Source organism: Dictyostelium purpureum (assembly GCF_000190715.1).
Source record: "Dictyostelium purpureum unplaced genomic scaffold DICPUscaffold_230, whole genome shotgun sequence".
In the NCBI taxonomy this organism is placed as follows: domain Eukaryota; phylum Evosea; class Eumycetozoa; order Dictyosteliales; family Dictyosteliaceae; genus Dictyostelium; species Dictyostelium purpureum.
Genome location: NW_003519566.1, coordinates 3,916 through 25,108, shown reverse-complemented (window position 1 = coordinate 25,108; position 21,193 = coordinate 3,916). Strand labels below are relative to the sequence as shown.

At 23.7% G+C, this 21,193-nt stretch overlaps 11 protein-coding genes across 11 annotated transcripts in view; 5 read left to right on the top strand and 6 right to left on the bottom strand.

Moving 5' to 3' along the window:
* Positions 1–32: 32 nt before the first annotated feature.
* On the top strand, positions 33–607 carry DICPUDRAFT_37634 (uncharacterized protein; the record flags this gene model as incomplete). The annotated part of the gene is made up of 4 exons (XM_003290553.1): positions 33–123; positions 193–265; positions 329–416; positions 494–607. Coding segments are annotated over 4 exons (366 nt in total), but the record flags the coding sequence as incomplete, so codon positions are not given.
* Positions 608–1,160: 553 nt separating this feature from the next.
* On the bottom strand, positions 1,161–1,355 carry DICPUDRAFT_23974 (uncharacterized protein; the record flags this gene model as incomplete). The annotated part of the gene is made up of 1 exon (XM_003290545.1): positions 1,161–1,355. A coding segment is annotated over one exon (195 nt), but the record flags the coding sequence as incomplete, so codon positions are not given.
* A 1,952-nt stretch (positions 1,356–3,307) lies between these two features.
* Positions 3,308–4,619, top strand: DICPUDRAFT_81322 (uncharacterized protein; the record flags this gene model as incomplete). The annotated part of the gene is made up of 5 exons (XM_003290552.1): positions 3,308–3,357; positions 3,426–3,595; positions 3,664–3,822; positions 3,891–4,000; positions 4,464–4,619. 5 exons carry the CDS (start codon positions 3,308–3,310, stop codon positions 4,617–4,619), a joined length of 645 nt encoding a protein of 214 aa, XP_003290600.1.
* A 226-nt stretch (positions 4,620–4,845) lies between these two features.
* DICPUDRAFT_49280 (uncharacterized protein) lies at positions 4,846–7,953 on the bottom strand. The gene is made up of 4 exons (XM_003290544.1): positions 7,750–7,953; positions 7,548–7,666; positions 6,431–7,441; positions 4,846–6,356 (listed from the first exon to the last, which is right to left on the bottom strand). The coding sequence occupies exons 1-4, from the start codon at positions 7,889–7,891 to the stop codon at positions 4,959–4,961; spliced, it is 2,670 nt and encodes an 889-aa protein (XP_003290592.1). The 5' UTR covers positions 7,892–7,953; the 3' UTR covers positions 4,846–4,958.
* Positions 7,954–8,478: 525 nt separating this feature from the next.
* On the bottom strand, positions 8,479–9,300 carry DICPUDRAFT_37635 (uncharacterized protein; the record flags this gene model as incomplete). The annotated part of the gene is made up of 1 exon (XM_003290543.1): positions 8,479–9,300. The coding sequence occupies one exon, from the start codon at positions 9,298–9,300 to the stop codon at positions 8,479–8,481; it is 822 nt and encodes a 273-aa protein (XP_003290591.1).
* Positions 9,301–9,894: 594 nt separating this feature from the next.
* DICPUDRAFT_155125 (uncharacterized protein) lies at positions 9,895–11,709 on the top strand (the record flags this gene model as incomplete). The annotated part of the gene is made up of 2 exons (XM_003290551.1): positions 9,895–10,161; positions 10,360–11,709. 2 exons carry the CDS (start codon positions 9,895–9,897, stop codon positions 11,707–11,709), a joined length of 1,617 nt encoding a protein of 538 aa, XP_003290599.1.
* A 112-nt stretch (positions 11,710–11,821) lies between these two features.
* DICPUDRAFT_155124 (uncharacterized protein) lies at positions 11,822–13,856 on the bottom strand (the record flags this gene model as incomplete). Its single annotated transcript, XM_003290542.1, has 3 exons — positions 11,822–11,838; positions 11,899–13,652; positions 13,732–13,856. The coding sequence occupies 3 exons, from the start codon at positions 13,854–13,856 to the stop codon at positions 11,822–11,824; spliced, it is 1,896 nt and encodes a 631-aa protein (XP_003290590.1).
* Positions 13,857–14,193: 337 nt separating this feature from the next.
* DICPUDRAFT_155123 (uncharacterized protein) lies at positions 14,194–14,989 on the top strand (the record flags this gene model as incomplete). The annotated part of the gene is made up of 3 exons (XM_003290550.1): positions 14,194–14,470; positions 14,548–14,623; positions 14,719–14,989. The coding sequence occupies 3 exons, from the start codon at positions 14,194–14,196 to the stop codon at positions 14,987–14,989; spliced, it is 624 nt and encodes a 207-aa protein (XP_003290598.1).
* A 1,035-nt stretch (positions 14,990–16,024) lies between these two features.
* DICPUDRAFT_81316 (uncharacterized protein) lies at positions 16,025–18,859 on the top strand (the record flags this gene model as incomplete). Its single annotated transcript, XM_003290549.1, has 2 exons — positions 16,025–16,952; positions 17,157–18,859. 2 exons carry the CDS (start codon positions 16,025–16,027, stop codon positions 18,857–18,859), a joined length of 2,631 nt encoding a protein of 876 aa, XP_003290597.1.
* A 147-nt stretch (positions 18,860–19,006) lies between these two features.
* Positions 19,007–20,181, bottom strand: DICPUDRAFT_155121 (uncharacterized protein; the record flags this gene model as incomplete). The annotated part of the gene is made up of 2 exons (XM_003290541.1): positions 19,007–19,699; positions 19,786–20,181. The coding sequence occupies 2 exons, from the start codon at positions 20,179–20,181 to the stop codon at positions 19,007–19,009; spliced, it is 1,089 nt and encodes a 362-aa protein (XP_003290589.1).
* A 486-nt stretch (positions 20,182–20,667) lies between these two features.
* The window catches only part of DICPUDRAFT_155120 (uncharacterized protein), a gene marked incomplete at both ends in the record, with an annotated part of 4,198 nt that continues 3,672 nt past the window's right edge, over positions 20,668–21,193 (bottom strand). Inside the window, one exon of the mRNA XM_003290540.1 lies at positions 20,668–21,160. Within this exon, the coding sequence (XP_003290588.1) occupies positions 20,668–21,160 (493 nt within the window). The remainder of the gene's footprint in view (positions 21,161–21,193) is intronic.

Genomic DNA, 21,193 nt, shown 5'->3' with positions numbered 1-21,193 from the left:
AATATTAAAGTTTTTATTATTTTTATCCCAGAATTATTGGTTTTTCGTGCGCATTTGCCCTCGGTTTATTATTTAATATTTTAGCATGCATTATTTCACATTCAGGATACCCAATTATTGTTGGTAAGTTATTTGTATAAAAGTAAACTGTCAATTATCAAATGTCAAATATTAATATTTTGTTTTTATTAGTGGCATCATATTTCCTTGCACCATTTCCCAATTTAATATGTAAAAATAATGATAGTTTTTCAAGCGAAAATGGGTAAATATAGATATAATCTTTGATTTATTAATGTTTAAAACTAACATTATCTTTTTATAACAGAGTCATTCATGATGTTGGTTTATTTTTAACAGGATTTTTAATTGCCTCAGGTTTTGCCATACCATGTATTCTTGCTCATTCTGATATTGTAAGATTATATATATATATATAACTTTGATAAATAGCATTAGCTTTAAACTATACTAATAATTAATTACATTGTAGATAAGCACAAAAGCATTAGGTTTTTCAATTGGCGGTGGTGTTATTGTTTATGCAACCATTATTGCATTCCTTTGGTATTTCAATAGAGAGGATGAAGAAAATAAAGATTGGTAAACCAATTTAATACACACTTCAATCAATTTTCCACATTGACTAGTTACCAAAAGAATTTATATATATAAAATGTATATGTGGTTCTTATTTTGTAAATTTTATAAAAAAAAAATAAACAACTTTTAAATAATTTAATTCCTTATATTTTATACTATTTTACATTTTATTTAATATTGTTTTTATATAACTCCTTTTATTTTATTTATTATTCATTCCTCCTAAAACTAAAAAAAAAAAAAACGTTAAAATCGTGATTTATAAAATAATTTGATTTTTAAAAATTAAATACTAACATTCTCTTGGATCAGGTATATTATTACCAGTAAATTCAGCACCTGAGAAGTCAAAACCTGAATGCTCTTCTTGAAATCTTTCCAACATAATTTTCTTTTTATCTTCTTCGTTTAATAAAGTTTCATTTTGATTTAAATGACCTTTAAGAGCAGCTAACCAAGTTTCGGCCTTTATTCATTTTCTGTAAAGTAATATGGATCATCCCATCTTCTAAAGTCCAAAAACTATCATTTTGTTTAATTTTTGAATAAAATTGTTCGTTTATAAATGGTGGATTTCCTTTAATACCCAAGATTAATTTAGTTGGTGTTATTTCGCATGCTATCATTTTCGATGTTATACCTGGTGGTGGTTGAACAAATATATTGATCTCCTCTATTGATTGTTCCCATTCGTAAATGGTTCTTCCTTGGTATTCAAATTTTCTTCTATTGTGTTTAAATTTTTCTGACATTATTATTGTATATATCAAAATTATAGTTTTAATAATAAAAAAAAATAAAAATTTTTTAAAAAAAAATTAAAAAAAAAAATAAAAAAATAAAAATAAAAAATTATTAAAAATAGAAGGGTTGTCTTTTCATTGTTATAAAATTTATAGAATTATATTTTATCAATTATTTATAATGAAGATGATTATTAATATACCAATATATAAATATCAAATTAAAATTTATTATATTTTTCCAAAACAAAAAAAAAAGTAAAAATTAATTTTTTAAAAACAAAAAAAAAATTAAATTTCAAATTAAAAACTAAATCTAATGGTAAGAATTAAAAAAAAAAAAATATAACATTATCCACCAAGCAGATTTTAAAAACACTTTGTTTTTACAAGAAGTTATTAATTCCACATTTTGAACCAATAGAAAAGCTAGAAAACTCTTTTAGAAAAAGAAAGAGAATGGTTATTGAAAATGTTTTGTATTCTCAAGAGATTTGGTTGTTTCAGTGGTATTTGGAAGATTAGCCTTCAAAAGCAACAGGATGCTTATAACTAGTATTATACACTTTAAATTTACAAATAAACTCAGTAGAAAAGAACATGGTTGTAATAGTGAAGATGAAGAAATTGAAGAAGATACTCATTTTTCAAGATATAATTTGGGTTGCTGAAAATATTTTATCAATGATACAAATGAAGAAGAAGATATTAGTGATGAAAATGAAATAGAAGATAGTATTGAAATATTAATTAATAAAAAGACGTGTATTACATTTATTTTTATATCTGACAGATTATCCAATTAAATTTTAAAAAATAAAAAATTAAAAAGTAAAAATATAATAAATCAAATGAAAATAATTAATAATCATATAAAAAAACAAAATATATAAATAATAATTTTATGTTTTATAGTAATATTATAATATTATATAATCAAATAAATAAAAAATAAATTAAAAGATTAACTCATTTCATCACTTTTTAAAACTCATAATCACTTGATATCACAAGCTGCTGAATCATTAAGTAAAAAATCAATAAATCAAAATAAATTAAAAAAAAAAAAAAAAAAAAAAAATATAAAAAAAAAAATATAAAAAAAAAAAATTATTTTTTTGTTTTAATTATTAAATTTTTTTATTAAAATTTTATTTGAATTAAAAAATTTTGTTGCAACTTTAATAAAAACAAATAATTAAAATTATTTTTTATTTTTTTTAATTTTTTTCTTAAAAAAGAAAAGATCATCCCAAATTTAGTGATTATACAAAAAAAGGTAAAAACAATTTTTTTCAATTTATAAAATAGGAAATAATTATAGATCATTATTATAATAATTATAATATTAATTTTTATTTTTTATTCCATACTCTAAATAAATTTTAAAGCTCAGTATAAATACTTTCGAATAAATTTATTTTTCATTTAATTTTTTTTTCCATTCAAGCTTTAATTTTTTTTTCTCCATTTCAATCATCTTATTTTTTTCGTATCTTTTCCAACCCAGCCATCTTTTTTTCTTTGCTTTTTATAATATTTTTTTTTTTTTTTTTTTTTTTTTTTTTTTTTTTTAAAATTTATTTAAAAAAAACTTTTGGGGCAAATTTTTTTTTTTGAAAAAAATTAAAAAAATATATAATTAAATTTTTTTTTTAAATTTACCCCTTTTGTTTTCAACAAAAAAATTAAAAAAAAGGGGTTTTTTTTTTTCAAAAAAAATTTTTTTTTATATAATTTACCTTAAAAAAAAAAAATTTAACTATATTTTTTTTTGTTTTCAAAAAAACAATTTTAAAAAAAGGTTAAAAAGGGAACCCCAAATTCCCAATTGGGAAATCAAAATTGAAAAATCAAAGGAATTCCATAAAAGCTTTTTTTCCAATTTTATTTTCTTTAGTTTTATTATTGAAATTTTTTTAATTTTAATTTCAATTTATAAATCTTTTTCATCTAACACTATGTTTGAGAATTCATGGTGTTATTTATTATGTATATTATTCTCAATTTTGTAAGTTGTTCATTTTAAAAATATATTAATTTTTATCTAATATTGGTATTAACATTTATACTATTTAGATTTTATATTGTATCAACATTATATAGATTTTTTTCTGGATCTTTAATTAGATTCTATGAAAATAAATTAAATAGTTTAATAATTGGTTTTGAAAAAATATTAAATGATATAAAAGTAGAAACCGATTTTGAAACTATTTTAAAATATGAAAATATATTAAAAAAAAAGAGTAGGTATCAGATAGTATTATTAATAAATATTAAAATAATAGTGATATATAGTCTAACTATTTTTTAGAATGTAATAATAGGGTTCAACAAGAAAATCTAAAACCACAACAACTTCAACAACCACAGCAACCTGGAAAATCCCAACTACCACAGCAACCAGAAAAACCACAAATAATAAATCAAAATGTTCTAAAATTACAAAAAACTCCACAAAACTCAAAAAATAGTAAGTTTAATTTTAAAAATTGTTATAGATTGATAATATTATATTAACTATTTATTTTATTACATTAGAATGGTGGTTTGACCAAATAATCGAGTTTTTAATTTCATTTGGCTCAACTTCTGAATCACCATTAGTTTGCAAAATGGTTATGTACCTGGTGCTAAGGTCTCAGGCATTAGTAAGTTTTATTTACTTTAGATTACAAATTGCATTAAAATCTTACTAATTATTTTTAAAATAGAATTCCTTTGTATTGAATGCCATTTTTATAATTCTTATAGTTTAAACAACATTAATGAGAAGTGGTTTGGTAAATTAATTGATTTTTTAAAATTCAGATGATCCAATCCATGGATCACAATTAATTTGTGAAAATAGTTGAAGAGATACTAAGTGGTAAGTTTATTTACTTTAAATTTTTGTAATAAAAACCATACTAATTTTTTTTTAATGAATTTGGTTTTATTAGGTGTAGATTTTTAAAATATAAAAAACTAAAAATATAAAAAAAAAAAAAATATCTAATCAAAAAAAAATAATAGATAACAATAGTTAAAATAAAAATATAATAATACTTTTAATATAATATTACACAGTATAGATAATATAGATAAAAATAAAATAGACATAATCATGATTAGAATCAGAATGTCAAAGAAAAAAAAAACTATTACGATAATGATAACGATTCCAATTCCGATTCCGATTCCAATGCATATATTCCAGATGAATATTTAATCAATAATAACTATTCATTCGATATATCTAATTCCGAAGAATCTGTTGACTACATGTAACTCGATTAATCATGATGGCGATGAAATTAATAATTAAATCGTTTCACTCAATATTTCGTATATTAAAATCGATGAAATTAAAATAGTTAACATCATTATCCAAATAAAATAAAATAAAATAAAATAAAAAATATATAAAGAAAATAATTTTATTTACTTTTTAATATAATCCATAAAAATAAAAACAAAGATAGATTCTTTTATAAAATTTTTAATTTTTTCAATTATTTGTGTTCTTTAAATTTAAAAAAAAATAAAAAAGAAAATATTGGCTGTCTTGTATTTTATTTTTAAAATTTTTGTTTTTATAATATATTATTTATTTTTAAATAATATTATTTAATTTGATTTATTAAATTTAATTTCGCTAATTAATTTCCCAACTAATGCAGTCCAACCAGTTTGATGAGAGGCGCCCAATCCTTGAGCGGTATCACCATGGAAATATTCATTAAATAATAAATAATCCTTCCAGTGTTCATTTTTGAAGATTGGTTTAACTTGAGAGAATTTTCTTGAACCGGTTTCTTTATTTTCTCTAAAGATACCAATTAAACGTTTTGAAATATCATCTGCAATAAATTCTAAATTAACAAAATTTTCTGAACCTGTTGGGTATTCGATCTGTAATTCATCACCATAGTATTGATAATAGGTTCTTAATGATTGTATCATTAAATAGTTTACTGCTAACCAAATGGTACCACGCCAATTTGAATTGCCACCAAACATACCACTATCGGACTCAGCTGGGAGATAGGTTACACATGCATCAGTACCTTCCATTCTGTATGGTTCGTGAAGATGATGTTTTGATAATGATCTGATACCATTTTCAGAAAGGAACCAATTTTCATCTAACATTTTCTTGAGAATCATTTCTAATTTTTCACGATTAACAATTGAGAGCAATCTTGATTTATTTTGACCTGGTGATGTGAATGGGGCAATGTTTTTAACAAGATTTGGACGATATCTAACAAACCAATCTAAACGCTCTTTGAATTTTGGTAGTGCCTGTAATGTTTCATAATCTAAAATCTCTGCTGCAAATAATGGAATTAAACCAACAAATGAATAAACTTTAATTTGATGTGATTCGGTTTGACCTGGTGAAACAATTGAATCGAAATAAAAACCATCATCGTTATTCCATAAACCATTTCTTGAATTAATACTTTTAGCTATATTAATAAAATGCTCTAAGAACTTAGTTGCAATTGATTCGTAGGCTCTTCTCTCTTTGGCTAAAATTAAAGCGATCTTTAACATATTGGCACTGTAAAAAGCCATCCATGAGGTTCCATCGGCCTGTTGAAGTTTTGCACCATTTGGCAATGATGAGGAACGATCGAAAACACCAATATTATCTAAACCCAAGAAACCACCCTCAAAGATATTGTTACCTTTGATATCTTTTTTGTTAACCCACCATGTGAAATTTAAAAGACACTTATGGAAAATTTGCTCTAAAAATTCTAAATCTTTAACACCAGTGGTTTTTAAAATATGATTGTATACCTCGAGAGTAGCCCAGGCATGAACTGGGGGATTTACATCACCAAAATCAAACTCATAAGCTGGGAATTGACCGGAGGAATGAGTATACCATTCACGAGTAACCAAAATTAGTTGTCTTTTAGTCCATTCAATATCGACCAACATCATTGGTATCATTTGAAAGGCTAAATCCCATGAGGCAAGGAAAGGAAATTCCCACTTATCTGGCATACTAATCTATTATATATATAAAATATTTTATTAATATTTATTATTGTTTTTTAATAATTATTAAAAAAAACAATACTTACAACGTCATTTGCATAAAAATGATCCCAATGGTTATTTCTGTGAACTGGGTGAGCTCTTGGATGTGCTGGGTCACCATTCTTCCACATATTAACCCCAAAGTGATAATATTGTTTGGTCCAAAGCAAACCTGCCAATGATTGTCTTTGAATTAGCTTTAAATCTTTATCCATAAAATCAATACCACAGTCATTATTTTTATAAACAATATTTTCATAAAATTCATCGGCTTCTCTAATTCTATCTTTGAAAACTTGATCAAAATCTGCAAAAGCTTCATTCTCATCAAACTCGTAATTTGCAAATCTAATTTTAACAGTAAATGACTCACCTGGCTTTAAAGTTTTCTTACAATGAGCTGCTACCTTTGTACCACTGCTATGATTTACACAATCCATCCACTTGTTTACAACGGCGTTATTAATACCATCTTTGACATATGGGCTAGCATTTGGCCAATTGAAAAGCTTTTGAGTATTTGTATCGTTTTCTGTAAAAAGATAATTAATTTCTTTTGAATTTGTATCAGCGTGTTGCTCTGACTCATCAGTTTGTACAATATAATATCTTTTACCAATATGAACCTCTTCTGATACCAATTGGTTATGAGTGTGTTTGTGGATATATGGACGACGGTCAGTGTAACCCCAAGACCAAGTATTTCTAAACCAAAGATGTGGTAATACATGAATTGGTGCCTCTTTATCAGTTGAACGATTGTGAACGGTAACTCTGCATAAAATATCTTCTTGATCGGCCTTTGCATACTCTATGAAACAATCAAAATATTCATTATTGTCGAAAATACCGGTGTCTTCAAGTTCATATTCTGACTCTTGTTTTGAACGTTGACCATTAACACTAACTAATTTGCTATAAGGATATTCATTCATTGGATACTTGTATAACATTTTTGAATAAGAGTGAGTTGGTGTATTATCAACATAAAAGTAATGCTCTTTGCAATCCTCCCCATGATTTCCCTCATTTCCACCAAGTCCGAATAATCTTTCCTTTTTTTTTTTTGAAATAATGAATGATTAGAAACTGATTATTGTAAAAATAGCTATAACTATTTTAATGATTGTAATATATGAAATATATGAAATAAATACATACCTTGATAATTGGGTCATTTTCATTCCAAAAAGCTAAACCTAAACAAACATTTTGAAATCTATTACAAAAACCACCAAGTGCATCCTCTGACCATCTATAAGCTCTACTTCTTGCATGATCTAAAATGTAAAATAATAATTAGTATAAATATATTTAAAAAAAATTAAAATAATTTTAAAAATAAATAAAAAATAAATATTACCATGTGGGAAATAAGACCATGTTTGATTATCTGAACTATAATCCTCTCTAACAGTTGCCCATTGACGGTCACTAACGTATGTACCCCAATATTTCCAATCTGCCTTTCTTTCTAAAGAATCTTGTAATCTTTTTTGTTCCATTATTTCTTTTTAAATTATTTGTGAATAAAAAAAAAGTTTTGTAATAAAAAAAAAAAAAAAAATTATTTTATAAAAAGAGATATGGTTTTAAAAAAATAAAATAAAAAAAAAATAAAAAAAAATAAAAAATTAAAGTGTTATTATAGCATTTTTTGTTTTATTAATTTAGAAAAAAAAAAATCTTTTTCATTTAATAAATTTCAAAAAAATAAAAAAAAATAAAAAAAAAAATAATTAAAATATTGTTTTTATATGAGAACCTTCTTTCGAATTAATTCCGACACACATATTTCAATGAAAATAATTGTTTTTTCTAAAAGCAATTATTTTTTATTATAATATTACTATTCCAGAAAAAATATTACAAATATATAAATATTTATATTAATTAATTTTATATATCTATTTCAAACACGTTTTGAAATTTCAAAATAATAAATAATAAAATAATCAATTGTTTGAATACTTTTCTTTCATTTTTGATTTCCGGAATTTGGTTCACCTGGCTAAAAATAATAAAAATATAAAAGCGAATATTTTATGATGTTTAATTTTTTGTATTTTTTTTATTTATTTTGTTTATTTATTTAATTTTTCTTTATTCTAAAAGTTTCGAAATATTCTTTTTCGATGAAATGCATATCACCACAGATGATGAATGAGTGAAGTGGTTCACCAAAATCAACATCTTTTAATTCTTCAAAGGTACCTGAAATGATTTGTTGATCGTCTTGGCCAACACGAGATAAACCAATACCAAAACTATCTTTTGAATAAATACCCTCTTTACGGATATCTTCAATTTCTAAAAGTTGTTCGATACATTGATTTACAGTCATGAATCTTGGTGGTTCATAAATTTTTCTTCCACGTAACATATTTTCGATTGATTGTTCTTTAACTTTGATATCTAATAAACATAATGTGTGCATACCACTTTGCATATTTATTTTAACACGGTCATAAAAACTGTCTGGTTTGTAAGAGTCAGTGAAGAAAACCATTGAAATAGTTTGACCATAAGAGTAAAGTTGAAGACCACAGCAGCCAATAGCATTCATAATAGATGCATTATGAATAACTTTAGTTGGTACACCCTTTTCTTTAGCACGAATAACTAAATCTGTGTGGGTAGTTGCACCAAATGGATCACCAACAACTAAAAATGAAATATCTTGTTCACGTGATTCTTCGATCATTTCTTCACATCCTGATTCTACCATTTCTCTATCTGCAATTATAATTTTCTTTTCGTAAAACTTTTCTAAACTTTCTGTTGATGTTGATCCACCTAATAAAGATGTATAGGCTTCTAAATAAACTTTATTACTCTTTTTAATTGCTTCGTAGCCTTTAATTGTAACATCTTTTTCATCACCTAAACCTAAACCTATAACATATAATACCATTTTTTTTTTTTAATTTAAATATTTAATTTAAAAATGACCGAATAATAAAAAAAATTTTCGTTTTTTTTTTTTTTTTTTTTAAAATTTAAAAATAAAAAAATTAAAATATAAAAAATAAAAATAAAATTAAATAATTATTTTTTTTTTTTTAAAGAATATTTATGTAAAAGCCAATAAAATAGGATTAAACTTCTAGAAATAGAAAAATTGTATTCAAAATTAATTTCAAATAAAAAATAAAAAAATAAAAAAATAAAAAAAAAATAAAAAAAAGTGGGTGTTGTTAAAAATCAAATTGAATGTCTATCTTTTAAATTTAAAATAACTAAAAATAAAATAAAAACAATCAAATAAATACAACTTATAGCTAAAATAAATAAAAGCGAATGAAAATATTTTTTTTTTTAAATTTTTTTTCAAAAATATTTTTTTTTTTAAAAATTTTTTTAATTTTTTTTTAATTTTTTTTTTAATTTTTTTTTTCATTTTCCATTGTTTTTTTTAATTTTTTTTTTACAGTTCGTCTAACAACAACATCAATATTTTAATATTATTTAATTATAATATTAATAGAATTTTAAAAAGAAATTAAAAATGTTAGGTTTAACTGATATGTTAAAAGATGGTGCCAAGCACTTTTCAGGTAAAGATGAAGCCATCTTAAGAAATATTGATGCCACCAAACAACTTGCAGAAATTACCAGAACATCATTAGGTCCAAATGGTATGAATAAAATGATCATCAATCATTTAGAAAGATTATTTGTTACCAATGATGCTGCAACCATCATTAAAGAATTAGATGTTATTCATCCAGCTGCTAAAATGTTAGTTTTAGCTGCTCAAATGCAAGAAAAAGAAGTAAGTTCAAATATAATCAAGATTATCTAGGAATTAAAATTATATTTAACACAATAATAATAATAATAATAATAATAACAAAATAATAATATAGTTTAAATATATATTTATAAATTATTAAACAAAATCAATTTTGAACAAATATAAATTTAATAATAATTATTTTATTTATTAATATTAATTTTTTATTTTATTTAGATGGGTGATGGTACAAATTATGTTGTTACATTAGCAGGCGAATTATTACAAAAAGCAGCAAATCTTTTAGAAATGGGACTTCATCCAAGTGAAATTATTACTGGTTATGAAAAAGCAGCACAAAAACTTATAGAAATTATTGAATCATTAGTTGTATATACCATCAAAGATATTAATGATGCTAAAGAAGTTTCAAAATGTTTAAAATCAGCAATTGCCAGTAAACAATATGGTTATGAAGACTTTTTATCAGAAATTATCACTAAAGCATGTCTTCAAGTATTACCAAAAAAAGTTGTAAATTTCAATGTCGATAATGTTAGAGTTACTAAAATTCAAGGTGGTGGTGTTAGCGATACCTCCGTTGTTAAAGGTTTTGTTATTCCAATGGACTCTGATGGTACCATTAAGAGAATGGAAAAAGCTAAAGTTGCTGTTTTCACCATGGGTATTGATCTTGGTAAAACAGAAACTACAGGTAAAGTTTTAATTCAAGATGAAAAAGATCTCCTCAATTTCTCTAAAGGCGAAGAAGACTCAATTAAAGAAACTATTAATCAAATTGCTTCCACTGGTGTTAAAGTTATCATTTCAGGTTCAAGTGTCTCCGAAATGGCTATTCATTACATTGAAAGAGCTAAAATTATGTTACTCCGTATTCAATCTAAATTCCAATTACGTCGTGTTTGTCAAGCTATCGGTGCTACACCACTCGTTAAATTAGGTGCCCCAATCCCAGAAGAGTTAGGTTATTGTGATGAAGTTATCGTCGAAGAAATTGGCTCAACCAAATGTTGTATTTTCCGTCAAAACAGTGAAGAAAGTGAAATTTCAACCATTATTGTTCGTGGTAGTACCAATAATATTCTTGATGATATCGAAAGAGCTATCGATGATGGTGTTAATGTTTTCAAAGGTATGTGTAAAGATGGTAGATTTTTAGCTGGTGCTGGTGCCTTCGAAATTGAAGTCTCACGTGCTCTTCAAGCTTATGCCGATTCAACTCCAGGTCTTTCACAATACTCTATCCGTCAATTTGCTGAATCTTTTGAAATTTTCCCAAGAACTCTTGCCGAAACTAGTGGTCATGATGGTTCAAAAGCTATCTCAAATCTTTACGCTGCCCACACCAAAAATAACACCGATTTTGGTTTAGATATCGAAAGTGGTCAACCAGCTTCAGCCGTCAAAATGGAAGTCTTTGATGCTTTTGCTTGCAAACTTTTCGCCATTAAATTAGCTACCAACACTGCCAATACCGTTTTAAGAGTAGATCAAATTATTATGTCAAAACCAGCCGGTGGACCAAAACCACCAAAGATGGGCGGTGGTATGGATCACGATGATTAAACTACCATTTATTTATAAACTAAAAAAAAAAACTAAAAAAAAAAACCCCAATATTAAAAAAAAAAATAAATAAAAAAAAAATTTAAAAAAAACTAGTGAATGTTCTTTAAAATTAACTTAATTTTATTACTATAATTATTATTATAAAAACTATAAATAATATTATTTTTATTTTATAAACTAATTTACAACCATTACTATTAAGAGTATCATTGTCATCGCTAAATGATATTTCCACCAAATTGTTTGAATTTGAACATGTTAATTTGCCATTTACTGAGCATGTTATGGATTTACCTCTGCATATAATTTGTTGTTTACCCCAACAAAAAGTGGATACCTTTGTGTCATTGACTTTATTTTCGCATAGCAGGTCAGAGTTTTTACATTTTATTGATCCATTGCCTTTACATTTGATGAAGTCATTAATTTTACTTTTAACTGTAATTATTGTGTCATTATAATAACATGAAACCAAAAAATTATTTGTGAATGTTGATGAGGAGGAAGACAAAGATGAATTAAATGAGGATGTGGAGTTTGAATTTAATGAGGAGGAAGAGGTGGAGTTGTGTGACGAAGTTGAATTTGAGTTTAATGAAGAGGATGAGGTGGAGTTGTGTGACGAAGTTGAGTTTGTTGAACTACTTTTGCTACTACTCCATTTATAACTACTACTATTTTTTGAGCTGCTACTACTTTTAGAACTATTGCTACTATTTGAGCTACTATTTTTTGAGTTGCTACTTTTAGAATCACTGCTATTTTTTGAAATACTACTTGAGCTACCACTGCTACTTTTTGAACTGCTACTGTTGCTTTTTGAACTACTACTAGTGCTTTTTGAACTGCTACTTTTTGAACTGCTACTGGTGCTTTTTGAACTACTACTTTTTGAACTGCCACTGGTGCTTTTTGAACCACTACTTTTTGAGCTGCTACTAGTGCTTTTTGAACTGCTACTGGTGCTTTTTGAACTACTACTAGCGCTTTTTGAACTGCTACTTTTTGAACTGCTACTAGTGCTTTTTGAGCTGCCACTGCTACCTTTTGAGCTACTGCTTTTCGAACTGCTATTACCTTTCGAACTGCTACTATCGCTGCTTTCACTTGTGGAGGTTTTGCTTTCGCTGCTTGAAGAAACTGAGGATGACTCCGATGGTATCGAGAAAGATCCGGGTATTGAATCGCTTGAGTCTGATGATACTGAAAAAGATCCAGGGAGTGAACCACTTGAGTCTGATGGTACTGAAAAAGATCCAGGCAAAGATAATGATGATTCTGATGGTATAGAAAAAGATCCAGGTAATGAAAAAGACGACTCTGAAGGTATAGAAAATGATCCAGGTAAAGATAATGATGATTCTGAAGGTATAGAAAATGATCCAGGTAATGAAAATGACGAATCTGATGGTATAGAAAATGATCCAGGTAATGAAAAAGAAGATTCTGATGGTACTGAAAATGATCCAGGCCAAGAGAGTGAAAAATCAGAAGATGAGTCTGATGAGGAGTCGGGTTCTGATGAATGACTATTACATGCATATTTTGAATTAATTGTAATTTCGTATAAACATTTTCTAACTGTATTGGTATTTATTATTATAAAATCTTGTTCTTTATCGCATTCAAATGATAGTTTGTTTATTTTTTTATTGTTTCTTGTTCCATCCCAACACACTGCATATTCAATTGATGAGCTATACTCCAAAACCAAACCATTACTTGATTCATATGAGACTATATTTCCCAACGATCCTATTTCAAATGCATCACTATAGTTGCTAACTGTATCTATAATTTGGCACGACTGTGTTGAGCTTGGAAAACCATACACATCACTACAATATTTAACATGTTCACAAACATTAAATATAATATAAAAATAATCTTTTTCATTTTGAATATCTGTATTTCTAAATGTTGCATTATAAAATCCATCTCTAATTATAGTATTGGTAATTAGTATTTTCGTGTATTATTATTATTTGTAGTTTGATTATTATGTATTGTTTTACTTACGTTGACAGGGCTGTTAAATCGTATTCCGCATTATCGAATGTAAAAATACAATTATTGGATACACAACAATTTGAAAATAAAATAATAAGCAAAAACCCAATATAAATACTATTGAATGAAGACATAAATATTGAATAAATAATCGAGTTTTTTTATAATAATAAATAAATAAATAAATAAATAAATAAAAACTTTAGTTTTAATAAAAAGTTTTTATTTTTAATTTTTTTTTTTTTTTTCATTTTATTTATTCGATATCATTATTATATAATTTATGTAGTTGGTAAATAAATATATTTATATGTATGTGTTGGATGATACATTCATTTTATAATAAAAAATAATAATTTTTTTTTTATAAAATTTTATTTTTAAATTTTTTTAAATTTTATTTTATTTTTATTTTATTTTTTTTAAAATTTTTGTATGTTTTTAAATTAAAATATTCATTGCAACTAATAAATGATTAAATTTCATTATATACATAATAAAAAACAATATTCAGAAGAATTAGCAAAGCTATTGAATAGTCAATGGCCAAGATCAGAATATTCAAGAATGGTTTCAATCGAAAAATCGAGTGATCAACTACCATTATTTATAATAATGATTAAGAGCGATGAAATAACTGATGAAAACAATAATATAGTAAATACCGATGAATTGGTTGGATGTTTGTCAATTTCTCAAGTATTAAATATTGATAAAAATTCAAAGCCAACTGTTTTAATAGAAAATGGTAATTTAATTTAATAAAAAATTAAAAAAAAAAAAAAAAAAAAAAATTTGTTTCTAACTTTAAAAAATATAATTTAGTTTTAGTTAAACCAATATATAGAGGTAAGGGTTATGGTAAAATGATAATGAATGAGGCTCATTCAATTATTAAAGAGTATATATAAATATTTTGTCAAATTACCATTTTTTCAAAAATATTAAATTTTTTTTTTTTTTTTTTTTTTTTTTTTTTTTTTTTTTATCAAACAGAAAACAATATTGTGTCTCATATTTATCTACACACGACAAAAAAGAATTTTATAAAACTTTTGGTTACGAAGAGTGTGAACCTTTAATAACATCAAATTTTTCAAGTAATAGTAGTGGCGCACAAAACAGTAGCAGCGGTGATAATTATAATAATGATATTGAAGATGATAGCGAAAAAGTATCAAACCTTTTAAGAATATTTGGCGGTGGGAATTCAAATAAAATAAAAAAAGAAGAGAAAATTTATTGGATGAAACTAAATTTGGCTTAGTATATAAAACAACTCTAATATTAATAATAAAAATTATTATTTTATTTAATAGCAAAAAATAAAAAATATAATAAAATAAAAATTGTGGAATGCGGAGGAAGGTGTTGCAACAATTTAAATTTTAAAAAATAATATCAATAAAATATTAGTATCAAAAAAAAATAAAAAAAACACGATGTGTTGTTGTCATATGGCAAAAAAAAAAAAAAAAAAAAGGTTATTTTTCCTCACCAATCAAAAAATTTAAATCTTTTTTTTTCAAAATTTTTTTTTTGCTCTGTGAAAAAAATTTTAAATACTTATTCGTTCACAAAACTTAAATATTTTTTTTTTTTCCTCTAACAATATACACAAATCTCAAAGAGATAATAAAATTTATTTTATAAAAAAAAAATTACTTGAATTTCTACAAAAATTGTAAAATAAAATAAATAATATTATATTTGTTAATCTAAAAGTGTAATGATTATTTTATTTTTAATTTTTTTATCTCTTATTACGAAAAAAAAAAAAAAAATAATCATCAAAAAAAAATGTTTTTTTTTTATATCTTTGCCCCAAATTTTTAAAATATCTTTTTTTTTTTGTTATTGTTGACTATTTTCACATAATATCATCAATCAAAATAAAAAACCATTATAATAAAACTACAAAGGTTAAAAAATATAGCCCCAAATCCACATATCCTAGGATGCAGGTATATTTTTGATTTTATAATTTGTTTTTATTGGTCAAGCAATAAGTGTTTTTTTTTTTTTTCTTTTTTTTAAAAAATTAATGGAATCTTTTTTTTTTTTTTTTTTTTCAAATTTTTTAAAAAAAATTTTTTTTAGTTTTTTAAAAATTTTTTTGTTAAAACTTTTTTTTTTTTTTTTCCAATAAAAACCCCCCCTAAATTTAAATGTTTTAAATTCTTAAAAGGAAAAAAAAAATTTTTTTTTTTTTTTTTTTTTTTTTTTTGGTAAAATTTTTTTTTTTTTTTTTGTTTAAAAATTTTAAATTTTTTATTCTAAAAATAAAAAAAATTAATAAAAAATGAAAGAAGAAATGGTTCAAGTCCATTTAAGAATAGAGGTTGTTAATATCGACGATTCAACAAACCAAACTCTAAGTAATTTGAAAAGTCTTAGAGAGTTAAAGAGTTTTTTAAATAGAAACAGTCAATATATAATAGAGGAGAATGAAGGTGTAGATGAAAATGATAGACCTTCTTATAAAATCAGAATCGATAAGAGTATTAATAATAGTAACAGCAATTATAATAGTAATAATAATAACAGCAATTATAATAGTAATAATAGTACCAGAAATTATAGCAGCAATTATAATAGTAATAATACCATTAATAATACCATTAATAATAGTATTAATAATACCATTAATAATAGTATTAAAAATACCATTTATAATAGTATTAATAATAACAATAATAATAACAATAATGATAATGATAATGAAAATAATAATAATGAAAATAATAATGAAAATAATAATAATAATGAAAATAATAATGTGGAAAGTGATTCACAAAATAATGAGGAAGATGAAAATAATCAAAAGATTGGTTGGTTTAAATCACTTTTAAGAATTGGTTTTAAAAAAGATGCATTCAAAAGAGTTGAGATGGATAATAATTTAGATTTTTCAAAATTATTAATAGAAAAAAACAATAAAATACTCAGCGATATTAGAAATGAAAAGGGCCAAACACTTCTCAATTTTGCATCACATTTAAATAATACTGCTGTGGTTAAGGATTTATTAAAGATTTTTGTAGATCAAAACAAAATGGATAAAGAGGGACTTACAGCTTTGCATCATTCAGTAATTAATAATAATTTAGAAATAGGTTCAGAATTATTAAATTTTAGTGCAAATCCAAATACTTTATCAATAAATTATTATACACCCTTAATTTTGGCAATTCAAAGAAAATATGACAACTTTGTAGAATTCTTCTTTGGTGAATATGCTTTGTTTTGTTTCAAGAATAAAAAGATTGAAACACTTGCAGATTTTGTTAAAACAACTATTCATCACGATACTTTTCGAATCTAAATATTATGATAAAAAAAGTAAAATAAGTATGTATAAATAAAAATAATTCCAACTTGAAAAAAAAAAAGGAAAAAAAGGAATCTTTAGTATATTAATTTTTTTATTTTAGAAAAAAGGTTACCATCTGATTTATTACCAGCAAATTATAAATTGTATAAAAGAAATATACCAATCGAGCCAGATTTTTGCGATTCAAATTCAGCAACACCATTAATGTGGTCAATTAGAAGTGATAATATCCATGCTCTTCGATTATTATTAAAGAATGGAGCAACACTAAAGTTAAGGGACTCTAAAGGAAGAACTGCATCGTATATAGCAAGAAAGTGTGGCAACATTGATGTATTTAGATATTTAAATGAATGGTTTCAACTAGAAAAAGATACAAAGTTTAGAATTAGATTCACAAGAACTATAAAGACCAAAGAAGAGGCCAAAAACGATAAGAAGAGAAGAGATGACGAAAAGAAAGAAATATTAAGGCTTAGAAATAATAGATTGGAAATGGCAAGAAGAGAAGAAGAGAGAGAAGAAAGAGAAATCAGAGAAAAGCAAAGAAAAGAAAGAGAAAGAAGACAAAAAGAATGGGAACTCAATGAAGAGTATATTAAAGAAATAGTGTTGGTACGTGACAAATTTATTTTAGATAATACTTTTCAATATGATCATAGTTTAAATGGTGATTTAAATGGGACATTGGAATTTTTAAATGATTATTTTTTATTTGAATATGACCCAAATGATCCAAAAAAAAAGAGAAAGAGAAAGAGAATAATCGACTATAACAAAACAGTCTATTATGGTTTTCCAGGATTTGAAGATAGCGATGAAGAGTTTGGACCTAGAACAAACCCAAATTTCAATATATCAGCATTTGATAAAAAAAAAAGTATTCCCAACGAAAAAAAAAGGATATATAGATTAAACGATCCAAATTATAATATCACCCGTATAACAGAAGTCATTGACCGTTTATTCCATAACTTCAACACCGATACAAGGGAGCGATACTGTTCCAATAGAATTTGTGAGAATTGCCGCACAACCATTGATGAAGGATATAATCATATTTGTAATATAGGGTTATTTTTTAATGAAGAAATTGAATTCAATAAAGATGAAGTCATTATTTTCTATAAGAAGATCTATGTTGATGCACCAGTAAATGGTGTTAAACTACCTTTCAAGAATTCGGTATTATCAAGAAATTTAATTGGTCATTATACAATTGGCTCATATAAACCAAAAAAAATCTATATAGAACCAGTACCTCAATTATATAATAGTAGTTGTCAATTACGTGGTGAAACCAAAAAAAAGTTTTACGAATATATGGAATTTTTATTTTCTCAAAATTTTTTAAATTACGAATTAAAAAGAAAAGAATTTAAAAAACAACAAAAACAAAATAAACAAAAATCAAAAAATAATATTGATGGTAATAATATTAATAATAATAATAATAATAATAATAGTAATATTTTACAATTACCATTTGCAACCACTACTACCACTACAACCACTACAACCACTACAACCAATACCACTACTACAGCTCCTACAGTCTCAAATTCATCAATTACAACATTGGCACAGGATGCAGGTAGCATCAGTTATGGGAAAATAAAGCCAAATTCCGAAAAATTTAGTAAAAAAATGTGTAATTTGTGCAATATTTATTCAATAGATTGTGTTTTAAGTTGTGGTCACCGAGTAATTTGCAGTAATTGCTCTTTTAATATCAAAGGTTGTCCACAATGTTATTCAAATATTAAAAAAGTAAAGTATTTTAAACCAAAAGAAAATAAATAATTTATAATATTATTTATATGTGTATAAAGAAATAAAAATAAAGAAATGTATATAAAAAAAATTTTATGTGTTTTATAGTTTATTTTATTTATTTTTATTTTTATTTTATTATAGTTTTATTTTTATATTTTAATAATTATTATTTTATTACTTATTAAAATGACCATTTTGTATTTTACAGAGAGCCACATTGTTTGATGGGGACAAACTTGATAAAACACTTGAAGATATCTTTTTATTTTTTCTAATGGAAAAAGAAGACGATGATGAAGAGTCAATAAATAACCTAGAATTATCAATATTAGAATTGTTATTGTTATTGTTTATTTCCCTAAATTTATTAATTATAAACAAGAGACTTTGATAATTTTGAATATTTAAAGAGTTTAATATATATTCGATTGGGTAGTTAAAAGTTTGAATTAGTTTAAAACAATAATTTAATATTTCGGGATATGTTAATAAATAGTTAATAAATTTTGGATTCTTTACATTATAAAAACCACTTTCTAAATGAATGTTATTTTCTTCTATACTGCTTTTAATACTTTGGTTATTATTAGGGTTATAAAAATTATAAAAATTGTTGTTATTAATATTGGTATTGTAATTATTATTTTCATTATTGTTGTTTTTATTATTTACATTTGTAGTTTTATCATCACTATCAACAATTTCACCTTCTTCGTATTCTTCATCAACAATTTGTTTTTCTTTTTGAGCTTGATCTAAAGATAATTGATTTTCATCAATTTTCTTTTTTGGGATTTTAAGTTCAAGAAATTCTTTTGAGAAAATTGAGGTACTTGTTGGTTTTTTATCTGCACCGTTTAAACCTACCTTTTTTAATTCATATCTGTTCTTATATATTTGGTTTCTTAAAAGCAATTCATTTTCTTCTTGTTCCTCCTCGAAAACCTTCAAACACTGTTGTCTATAATGTTGGTTTTTCTAATTGCAACTCCATCTTCATTATTGATTTCTTTTATTTCGTTTATAAATATGGCATTATAATTTGATGTTATATTATTAACAATATTTTTATTATTATTGACATTGATTTTAATATTGTAATTGTTTTTATCAATTATAATATCTTTATGGCTAAAACCACTATTATTGTTATTAATGATTATATTATTTTTATTATTATTATAATTATTATCATTAGTATTATTATTGATAATATTATTGTTTAGATTAAAGTTTTGATTTTTCGTATTATTATTGTTTATATTTAGATTATATTTATTTATATTAACATTTTGGTGTATTATACTTTTATTAACTTTAGTTTTTTTATTATCTAATTTATTTTTCATTTTTTTCTATTATGTGTAAATAAAGTGATTTTTATATATAATTAAAAAATAATAATATGATTTTTAATTATGGAAAAAATTTTATTAATGTATTATATATATAATTATAACATAAGTTTATGTGTATATATAAAATAACAAAATAATAATAATAAATATAAAATAAAATTAAATTAATATATTATTTTAAATAACAGATATTAAAAAAGTTTAAAATCTTACAATTATTTTTTTTGTTTTTTTTTTTTTTTATAACATACATTAATAAAATGTGTGAAAATAATAATAAACTTTTATTATATGGGTTAAAAAAATTGAACAAAATAAAAAAAAAAAAAAACTCACCCCAGTTTTAAAAAAATAAAAAAATAAAAAAATAAAAAAAATAATGGGGGTGTGGTGTGTTTTTAAAATTTTTTTTTATTTAATTTTTTTTTAAAATTTTAGTTTTTATAATAAATCCAATTTTATTTTACAAATTCACTTTTAATCAGAGTTTTCTAAATTTGGTGAATCTAAAGGGCTGCTATATATTAATTCGATATTAGAGAAATGGTTAGGGGATGATTTTGAGCTAGAGGATAGAGAAGAAGATGATAAATTATCACCATCAAAATTATTATTATTATTATTTATATTATTACTATTATTTATATTATTATTTATATTATTATTATTATTATTATTATTATTATTATTATTATTATTATTATTATTTATTATTTCTTTACTTTTATATAAATATTTAATGTTTGGGGTTGGTGGGGAGATATATGGAATTTTGACACCATTATTTAATAAAATATTTATATTTTCATAAATTCTGTCATTTCTTTCAAAAATTGGGTCATATTGGATCCACTCTGACAAATAGTTTAATGCAATTTCGTAATTAAATTGTTTGAAACCTAAAATATTTTTTTCGATTTTGATTATAAATTCTGTTGGTAAATTAAACCTTTGTGCTGATAAAAGAACCCTATAAAATTTTATAATAAAAAAAAAAAATAAA